We start from the raw sequence: 11,249 nt of genomic DNA, 5'->3' as shown, positions 1-11,249 counted from the left end.
GATGAAATTATAAATACCTGTATTACTGACTTTAATTTTTCGATGAAATATTTATTTCGTCTTCACACACAAAGCAGATAATGAATAATTCGTTAAAGTGGTTTAAGATGAGACATTTTAATAGTGTATATGAATATTAAATTAAAGTTTTGTCGTTGTCACTATAAGGATAGATCATAATATTTAAAATTTATCATCAATTAAAGTTTGTTATAAAGTAGACTCCTGTGTGTCTATACATATAGTGACGTTTTTAAAGGAAGAAAATATATTTTAGATTAAAAAATAAAAAAGAAAACAAATATAAATTTTTCTGTATAATATTATTGCATAAAATATATTAATTCTTTAACTAATATTCTATTGTTCTTTATTCTCTAAAATTTCAAACTTCTTCACAAAACAACTCTTTTTTTTTTCTATATAAATCAGATTTATTTACCAATGGTAATCATATTTTCTATTCGATAAATCATCACCTTTAATAAAGTTCATTTTTAAGGTTGTAACACAAAGTTTTACTTAGAAACGCTATGTTTAATATCATTTGTTGGGATATAAGAATCATTTAGTGATAAAGTTTAAAAGGAAGATGAGAAATATTGTGAGTTCAATTTTGGAGATTTAAGATTAATGTGATTATTTTTTATATTTCTTAATTATATTTTTATAAGTTTCAACGGTAAGTATTAAAAAATATTTAGTTATGTATGTGGTATCCAAAAATTTTCTTGTCTTAATTATGTTACTACTTTTTTTTTGAATGGATATCATTTGATAATTTCTGTGTTAGTACTTTCCTAACAATTCTAAAGATGTGCCACCAAATTGATATTTTCGTACGAAAATATAACCAAAGACGTAATTAAATCTAAACAAAATATTATAAATTCACATATGCCGATTAAAAGAGTGTTTTATATTCTTAAAATTAAAATTTGATCACTTAATACATATAAAGACAAAAGTTAGTTATTGTTGGGAATTAAAGTATGAGTTCAAGCCTCATGTTGAGTAAAAATGAGAAATTTGAGTATTATATACGGATTAAGATCCATCAACCTATTATCTTAAGGTGTTGGATTAAAAGTGATGTCAATCCTTTATGTGTGAGTTAGGTCTAGGGATGTTATGTATGAGTTATTTTTTATCAAATAGTTTTAAAAAAATTTATTAAACTATCATTAATAATATTTAGATGAGTTATTTGAACTTCGTTTGGAATTCATGAATATTATATATTGTATTTTATTTGAATTTATGATTAAAATATATTATTAAATATTTTAATTATTTTTATAAATACCTATGAGTATCCACATAATATATACCCGTATAGATATGTATAGATATGGAGACGGGTATGTGATAAATATTTATCCACAGTTGACATTCTTAATTGTGTCTTATTAGTGTTATATTTCTCTAATGATATTCTCTCAAAAAATCCAACAATTATGAATATTTTACAATAGTATAATTAATAGCAAGTGATTTGTTTTCATTCCCTTCTTTTTCTATATATAGCTTGAACTTCTTTTATATATATATATATATATATATATATATATATATATATATATATATATATATATATATATATATTTTGAACGTGTGATCGAAAATTAATAATGATTCAATAATAATCTAATCATAAGTAATACGATAAATTTAACAAGTTTCAAATCTTATTAGAGTAGGTTTTATATGAGTTTAATACCATTTTAAGAAATAAATTTTAGTTCTAACTCAGATCTTATAAAACTAATTTCTAAAATAAAATTTATATTCCATTATATACTTTAAATCATATATCATTATTAATGGACTTTGTAATGGTAATTATTATAAATCAGATGATGGTTTGTGTTATGATGAGAGTTAAAAACTGTTATTTAATTCACGACCATTCCACGTGTAAAATGTGATAAGAATTTGATGAATAATACGTAAAAATAAGATGAGAGATGTGAATATGAAACTGATTATGAAGCAATAAGTGGGACATTCGTACGTCTGACATTTTGCAGCATGACTCTAACCAGTTTCTAAGTGGACCCATTAACACTGCACACTCACCTAAACCCTTAATTCAATCATTCTTCACACAATTTCTCTTAATTACTTAATTAACAATCCTTTTATGAGAATGAAAATGCCTATGGAAGATTCGGTTGCTGAGATATAGTTTTCCAATGAAGGCGTGATAGTTCAACATATGTACTGCAAGAAGAAAACAAAAAGGAACAAAAATGGCTTGCTTGACCACAAACATCAACAACATTAATTCAGTATGTGTTGCTTAATTAGATGAATACATAGAAAGTCGTAAGAACAACGTTTGCTGCAACCAAGAAACACAGCGAATACGAAGAAACACCACACACTCTTTACAAGTCCTATGTCTTTGTCACTTTACCATCAAGTCCTCTCCACCATTTTCAATTTCTCATCCAACTTTCAGGGATATATATTAGTTTCTAATATAATATATATTTAGTCACAAATTTGAGTTTTCCCTTTTCCAATATCAAATTGCTGTTATTAGAAACAATCTTATTCCATTCCAAATAAACCAAATGTAAAACTTTATCTACGGAAGAGCAAGCAAAAATCCCTAACTTAATGAGTAAAATGTGAATAATTATTTATATACTTTAATGCGGAAGAGGCATGTGGAATCATATCATGTCGTGATAATTATTTAGGGTCAGGCCATAGAGAATTTTGTCGTGAAGCCCTAAAATTCAACGTGGATGGCCTGTTTTATGACAGACTAGCAAAAATAATTAATTTGGATAAGATGAATTAGTAATCACTTGAATATAATACTAGGGAAAGAAAGTGTATAGTTTTGGTTTCATACTTAATAAACTGGTTTAAATGTTAAAATTACAAGAAAAAAGTAAATGGTAATTGTACGTGAAAAAAGCTTTGTAAAAGAAGTAAAACAAATTTTATAATTCTTATATTTCGAAACAAACTGATCCTACTTTTCTGTCAAAAGTTATTGTTAATGGTAAACATTCAAATATGACCGTTTTAAAAGAAAAGGAAGGATACTATTACTTACACAGAGATGTTTAGTAAATAGAGTAAATCATGAATTTTAATAAGAAGGCACACGAGGTTTAGTTATTTTTTAATGAACACCACGTTCCTATCATCATGTAATCGAAACAAAGTTAACGCATATGTAGAGTAGTTAATTAGTTTGTTTAAGAACATGAAGCTCTGTTGTTGAAGTGTAAAGAATAAAATTTCATGAAAAAAGTATATAGAGAATAATGAAATAAGAAAAGTATAGGAAGAATAAAACTTTATGACAAACATTGTACGTGGTAACGCGGGGAACTAGTTCTAAATTTAAAATAAAATAAAAAAATTATGAAAAAGCTAACATGAGAAAGAAGGTATTTATTGATTTATTACTGGAAAAGTAAGTGGAGCCCGCCCTAAATGGTTGGGTTCCTGAATTACTAATTTGAAGTTTTAATGAATGAATGGGTTGAGAGGTGATAATAAATAAATAAAATGCGTGGAAGAAGAGAAGTAATTGAGACACGAAGGAAGTTCAAACTTTAAGAAAGAGGGACCCAATATCCTAAGCATGAAAATGCTACAAAACCATCCACGACGTATGTGAACTCACCCACTATACCAAATTCCCCTCCTTATATTCTTCATTCGTTCTCCATCAATATTCATCACAACTTTCTCCAAACACAACTATGAAATTAAAACCCAGAAGACCAAAATCAAAGCAACCACCACTCTTATTCTTTCTCATTCTCTCACTTTTCTCACTATCCAATGAGGCCAAATCAACCGCCACCACCACCCTCACCCATCAATTCAAAGAAGCCCCCGAATTCTACAACTCCCCAGACTGCGCCTCCATCACCGACACCCAAGACAACCTTAACAACCACCAAAACGCCGACACCTACATATGTTCCGAGGAAGCGGTCCACGTGGCAATGACACTCGACACAACATACATCCGGGGATCCATGGCGGCGATCCTTTCGGTCCTCCAACACTCCTCCTGCCCGCAAAACATTTTCTTCCACTTCGTCTGCTCCTCCGGCGCGTCCCTCCTACGCGCCGCCATATCCAACTCCTTCCCCTACCTCAACTTCCACCTCTACACCTTCGACGACTCCCAAGTCTCGGGGCTCATCTCCACCTCCATTCGCTCGGCGCTCGATTGCCCCTTGAATTACGCACGCTCCTACTTGCCCAACCTCCTTCCGCTGTGCGTGCGGCGCGTGGTGTACTTGGACTCCGACCTTATCCTCGTCGACGACATTGCCAAGCTGGCGGATACCCCGTTGGGGGACAAGGCGGTCCTCGCCGCCCCTGAATACTGCAACGCCAACTTCACCGCGTATTTCACCCCAACGTTCTGGTCCAACCCCTCGCTCTCCCTCACCTTCGCCGACAGGAAGCCCTGCTACTTCAACACGGGGGTGATGGTGATCGATTTGGAGCGGTGGCGAGAGGGGGATTACACCACCAAAATCGAGGAATGGATGGAGCTTCAGAAGAGGATCAGAATCTACGACCTGGGTTCTCTCCCTCCCTTCTTGCTTGTCTTCGCCGGCAACATCGCCTCCGTCGATCACAGGTGGAACCAGCACGGTCTCGGCGGCGATAACTTCCGTGGACTCTGCAGAGATCTCCACCCTGGCCCTGTTAGTCTCTTGCATTGGAGTGGCAAAGGTAAACCCTGGGTTCGATTGGACGCTAACAGACCCTGCCCTTTGGACGCGCTTTGGGCACCCTACGATCTATTGAACACTCCCTTTTCTTTGGATTCTTGAACACCATTCTTCACATTCATTCCATCATACATATATAGGATCCATCCAACGATCCATCATATATATATACACACAACTATACATACATATATAATGGTAGAGTATATATATAGTTATAGAGATATATACAATACATTTTGAGCTTAATTTCCGATTGGTTCAATGCAAGGGTGACAAGATTTTTGTTGTAGAATGGTACAGATTTGAAGCGAACATAAATAAGGCGATGCTGATTCAAACTAGGAAGAGGAAAGGGTGGTGAATTTTGAAGTGACAAGCAGTTGTTGTTGTTGTAATTGTGCTTTTGTTACTGTATCAACTATCGAATAACTGTGCATAGAAAGAGTTTCCGTATTTTGGGTGCGTGAATTCCTCAAATTTTTATTTCAACTTGATAATAAATTTCTGTGTATATATTTTGCGTTCGAATCCTCTTCTTTTTCTGCCCCACTGTAATAATTCGAGGTTAGTTTGGTTTTGATCTCATGCACGTGGATGTTTACTTTAGTTTAATCTAGAACACTGGTTTGATATGATTTGATACCACCGTATTGGATTCCTTACTGAACATGGCCCTGAGAATAACATTACTATGCAGATCTAACCATAAAATCAAATGCTTTTAAGGTAAATAATAACAAAAAAATCATTAATTAAATATACACATTTATTTTCATTGAATAGTTATTATAATTTATCGAAAGACTGAAATAGCAATAAATATGGATTATTAATTATACAAGAAAAAATTGTTTAACTATATTAATTTGTTGCCTGAATAAAAGACACCACTGATTCTTTTGTTCTTTGACACTAATTAATTAACCTTTTGACTATATTGGAGTTTAGAAAGCATTTTATTTTACATGACAAAAAAAAAAATCATTTTCTTTACACTTTTTTCAATGTTTAAATCTAACACGGTAAACAATAAAAAATATCTGAGGGTCGTAATATATATTTTACTTATTCTTCTAGTTCACAACTTATAGCAGCTTTAGCTTAATTTTTTTGCATAGAATCATGTTCGTATGTTAACGTTAATTGATCTATGTTTATTTTCTTTATTTCGCAACGGAAAGCAAAGTATTTTGTTTACTCGTGTACTAGTTTAACTTAAAAATAAAGTACTATAACATCAATTTGAAAAAGAAAAAAAAAAAAAGCTAACCACAGTGATGGAAATCGACAGAAGGTCAAAGTCAAATTTGCAATGAATGTATGATATAAATACTTGCCAACCATCACATAGAAACAAGTCTTGTATAAAAAAATTGAACAAATAATGACAAGTTTCTTTGAAAAAATCATTCTTTTGAATTTATAAATTGTTTTCTCTGCATGAAAAGGATAGTAGGTCAATGACTAGTTAATAATACTATTATTAATTTACTGGTTATTAACCTGCGAGAAATTTTGTTAATATTCTTAATTTCCGTTTCAGCGTTTCTCATTCAATAATCCCGTTGGTGGTGACGAAAAAACCCATTTGAACCATAAACATAAAACAATTATCATTGATCCATTTAGCCTTAATATTTAATTGAAAAAGGAAAAAAGAAAAAGCTGTGTCGGTAGACGAAGGAAAGAAACGTGCGAGAACGTCAAGATATCTGTAAAGATGAATGAAGCTTTCCATAGTAACGCGTGGTTGTCAATAAGTGGTTGAAGATGGTGTATGTCAGTATGTGATTAATATCTTCATATTAAAAATTGATATTAATTGTAATATTATATGTAGTTACTTTTATCTTTTATTTTGTATATCTCAAAATTAAAGAAAATATCTTTTTAGTGTTTATTTGGAAGGAAAATAGAATAAAATTTCGAAATATAATATAGCTATTTATGAACTGTTGTCTTTTCACACAAATATGTCTCCTTTGATACATCTTCTTCCTTCCAATTAATACTTGCAGTTACTGCAAATGTCTCGATAGATATTCTAAATAGACTACAACAATAAGATTTAGAGCAAGTTGATCGGAATATTTAAAATTATATAATATAAAATTTCTAAACTCATGTAACTTATATTATTTGTATCTGTACAAAAAAATAATTTTGAAATATGTGTATAGGGTAAAGATAATTACATGTGTTATTGTTGTTATGTTAATATACAAGTGCGATGGTAATAAGTGAATTTCCAATTTTTGTCTAATTTTATATGTTTTTTATTTAACTAACATATAAATGAGAAAAGTAAATAAATAATAATGAGATTTCATATATTTATCTCAAAATCTTAAAATTATTTTGTTAGAACACTTACATCACTCTCAACCCAAAACCTTAAGGTAATAAATTTATTGGTCTTTATTCTTATATAGTGCTCCACTTTCTCATTTCTAATCAATGTGGGACTTAGAATCACACTTGGATTTCTAACACATTTAATTAAGAAAATAAATATCATTTATAAAAGGACATTTTAAAAATAAGGTCTACTTTTGATCTCGGAATATTAATGGATATAAACAATTGTAATATTTTTTACTTAGGGTGTCCATTGTTTTTTTCTATAACATTTTAACTTCTATTGTGGGATACTTAGAAACATTTCATGATGTTCCTTTCTACGAGAAAGTCTTATGACCATAATAAATAGGCGCAGTAGTTATTCTGACACTAGGTGATGAAAAATTGATGAATTTAATTTTCAATTTTTTTCTGCTGGTTAATAAAATATGATAAAAAGATTTTTATTTTTTTTTATAATTGTTGTGTGTATACATTTTGTGTCTTCTTAAACATAGCGTTTTCATGGAGAAGCATTCCAAAAACTTGTAATACATTATTTATGATACATTCTCTCTAAACCATTATAAAAGTTATATTTTTCAATTATTGTAATCTTTGAACCATTGTAAAAGCTCTTTCATTGAACCATTAAGAAAGAAATATAATTTTGATGATAAGATTAAAAGAATTGATACATAAAAGTGAAAGAAATGATAGTATATGTTAGATCTAGCGTTTACCAATTGTTTGATTGAATGCTTACCATTTGGTCAAAAGTTATAACTGTTAGTCAGGGTGTAATTCTTTCTACTTAAGGTATGTGTCCAAATGCTATGATTCGATTGTGACTCAGTCCACCCGGCCTCCATCATGAAACAATTGATGTCACCCACAACAGTTTATAGTTGTATGCAAAATTTATAACATTCGTGAAAAAAACCTTACTAAACCCAGTTTTTACCTTTGCCTAATCTAATCTTAATGTACATTTTCCTACAAGCATAACTACTATGACTAAACAATTTAATCTAGTTTACATGAATATAAAAATAAAAAAATCATATGATACAAAAGATAAAAACATTTAAATATTCTAACTCATGTCCTTATACTCACAAGTTTATAACAAAGATTTCACATTCGTGATCTTATGTTTAGAGTTTTGTATTGAAATAAATTGTTTTATTATTATTTTTAAAGGCTATTTTAATTAACGGATTAATACTTTAGATTAAACTACTTCCTTTTAGGTTTAAGTTCTCTCGGATAACATTTTACTGTAGTTATTAATGTATGAAGTGTTTGTTGACATGGTATTGCATATTTAATAGTTAGTGTGAAACTTTTACTTTGCTACTTAATTAAAAATCAATATTAATATATTTTAAAATAATTATTATGAAGACTACCAAACTTATAACCTATAATGACATGAGATGAGATTGGTTCATAATCTATTTTCTGACTGATTAAACTATTATTCTACCTAACTAAAATTTGGTCTTAGTGATAGATACTAGCCGAATTGGTTGGGCTGTCTCACATGGAAGAATTTCAGTGATGAAAGACCCAACAATATTTAATTATTTTCATGCATTTGTCCTTTTGACAAATTAATTGGCTTTACCCAACAAAGTCGTAGCTTTTTCAAATTAATGCATTCATTATCTATTTTTAATTCACCTTGATAAATGTCTTTTAATTAAATTCATTTTCTTTTTTTTTTACTCACTTCACCGATATCTACTGGTTTCTCATCACACGAAACACTGATACAACGCATTGCAATTTTGTAGCAATGCCAATCTATTTAAATAAACAAAATACTTTCTCTTTTTTTTTTAATCTTCATTTTCAAATTTTAAGATAACATAAATTGTTTTTTATCATTTATAATTTTACTTTTTACCTGACATTTTATTAATTTATATATTGGTTTATTTATTTTGACAATATTTTATAAATTTTTACTGGGATCAATACAAATTATTGTATTTTCTTTATTTTTCAAAAACAATGTTAAAATATCAGAAAGGGCAATAAGGGATTAAAAAATTATTTAGGGGAGAATTTTAACTTAAAAAAAATTGTGACGTCAATTTGTAACTGAGACTATTGGCATTGATTTAGTCGTTTAAACGTCCAGCTAAACTTTTTCTAAATTAAGTTTGAATAAAAATGTAACATATGAGACTTGACCATAACTCTTACACTTTTTTTTTTTTTCTAGGTTAGTAGTTACTTCCTGCACTCCTCCAGATTTTATCTACATCCATTTCGTATACCGAATTGAGGTACACTTAGAAAAATGGAGGTGTAAGAAGTAGTAGCCCTCTAAAGCATGGGCCTCTCTTAGTTCCAAACCTTTCTCCAATTGTACTGAACCAACGATCACCTCAGGTTTGCACTGGAACATTTTTTTCCAATCTATTTAACTTGTGTTACAAATGAATTTACACTGGACTGGTAGGTTTTTAAAACCAATTTGTCTGATTCAAAAATAAATTCAATTTTTAAAACAATCTAAGAATAGTATTATTTTATTAAAAGCATATACTTTTTTGGAATGTAACTGTTTTATTTTACTTGAATATTAAATTATGTATTTCATTTTTCAATAGTTGACTAAACATAATATTTTCAAGATCTAAAAAAATTAGTAAAAGAAATAGATTATATCGTATATAGGTTTATTTATTTATTTCGTCTACCTAAATTGAATCATTTGTTTTTATTTACCCTACGAACTTTACAAAAAATAAATTTGTGATGACATTTTGAGTTATTTTAAGAAAGTTGGAATTGATGAGAGAGTAACAACTAAAGGTGACTTTTGCGGAAACTATGCTACGTGAAACTTCCGACATTTAAAAAAATCAAGAAGTATAATATTTTTATTTACTTTAGCAAAATATTTATAATTTTTTTTTTACATTAGGTAAAAAGTAAAAGTATAAATGATAAAATATAATTAAATAAAAATTATAATCTTCCAAAAGTAAGAGACGGTGAATTAAAAAAGAAGAGATATGGAGGGTAGTTAATAGTTACATTGAGCAGTTTGACATTTCAGTGAATAGACTTTCGTTCCCACTTTCTTTAACCCTTTCTTGGGTTCAGTCGGAAAATGCAAAGAAGTTGGAGATTTTTGTGCGCTCTTGAAATTAATTAAAGAATTTGCTTTGCCAAAGGTGAGGTCTTAAGTCGGTCTCTCAGGCAATTTCCTTGCAATTACATCCCCATTGTTCATTTCTTCATACACTTCAAACTTCAAACTCCTTTTCCAATTTCACACTAGTTGCATCACCCAATTTTCTTAGTATATAATCAATTAAACACACCACACACCCAACAAAACAAAACCCCTTGTAATCGTAATTGCAATAACAAGAATCAAGAAGCTCCAACAATCATGGCATCTCTATTCTCGTACAAAAACTTGTTCAAGATGATAACCTTTCCATGTCTAACTACTCCCAGGCCCAAACCATTACCATTACCGGCACCGGCACCTCTTATTGGGCCTCCCGGCCCAAAAGTCGAAAACGGGCTGAAAGACGTTTTCGATCACTTGGACGTTGACAAAGACGGGAAGATCTCGAGCAGTGAACTAACGGACTACTTTGCGTCGGTTGGTGAGTCGGTGAGTCATAAAGTGGCGGAGAGAGTGATAAACGAGTTTGACTCGGACGGTGACGAGTTGCTGGATTTCGGGGACTTTGAGAAACTGATGAAGCAAGATGAGAGTAAGGATGTGGAGGATGTTCTACGAAGCGCGTTCGAGATGTTCGAGGTTGAGAAAGGGTGTGGCTGCATAACTCCAAAGGGGTTGCAACAAATGTTGCGGCAACTCGGAGATGTGAAATCGCATGATGAGTGTGTGGCCATGATTCGACCCTTCGATCTTGACGGCAATGGCTTCCTTGATTTTCACGAATTTCAGCAGATGATGTCCCCAACTTGATTCTTTCTTAGCTTTGTTTACTTTGGTTTCTCTCTCTCCCTTTCTCTCTCTCCAAACAATGTGTAAAATGAGAGTGAATGCTTTCTTGACGGAAGATAAAGAAAGAAACGCAGTTTCCTGTGTCATTTTGGTTGTTACGTTACTCCAACGGTGAGAATTTTATTTCCTCCCAAATTAAATATGATATACTTATAATTAATTTATAACTTTTAATA

General features: G+C 30.8%; 2 protein-coding genes across 2 annotated transcripts; both read left to right on the top strand.

Annotated features, from left to right (window-relative positions):
* The first annotated feature begins 3,511 nt into the window (after positions 1 to 3,511).
* Positions 3,512 to 5,238, top strand: LOC114196262 (probable galacturonosyltransferase-like 1). The gene has a single exon (XM_028086850.1). The coding sequence runs from the start codon at positions 3,732 to 3,734 to the stop codon at positions 4,824 to 4,826; it is 1,095 nt and encodes a 364-aa protein (XP_027942651.1). The 5' UTR covers positions 3,512 to 3,731; the 3' UTR covers positions 4,827 to 5,238.
* Positions 5,239 to 10,142: 4,904 nt separating this feature from the next.
* LOC114164277 (probable calcium-binding protein CML41) lies at positions 10,143 to 11,159 on the top strand. The gene has a single exon (XM_028048884.1). The coding sequence runs from the start codon at positions 10,483 to 10,485 to the stop codon at positions 11,032 to 11,034; it is 552 nt and encodes a 183-aa protein (XP_027904685.1). The 5' UTR covers positions 10,143 to 10,482; the 3' UTR covers positions 11,035 to 11,159.
* The last annotated feature ends 90 nt before the right edge of the window (positions 11,160 to 11,249 follow it).

This window comes from Vigna unguiculata, chromosome 9 (genome assembly GCF_004118075.2).
Source record: "Vigna unguiculata cultivar IT97K-499-35 chromosome 9, ASM411807v1, whole genome shotgun sequence".
Taxonomy (NCBI): Eukaryota; Viridiplantae; Streptophyta; class Magnoliopsida; order Fabales; family Fabaceae; genus Vigna; species Vigna unguiculata.
This window is presented reverse-complemented; position numbering and strand designations above follow the sequence as displayed.

Coding starts and splice junctions, on each gene's coding strand:
- LOC114196262 (XM_028086850.1), top strand. CDS start 3,732: ATGAAATTAAAACCCAGAAGACCAAAATCAAAGCAACCACCACTCTTA.
- LOC114164277 (XM_028048884.1), top strand. CDS start 10,483: ATGGCATCTCTATTCTCGTACAAAAACTTGTTCAAGATGATAACCTTT.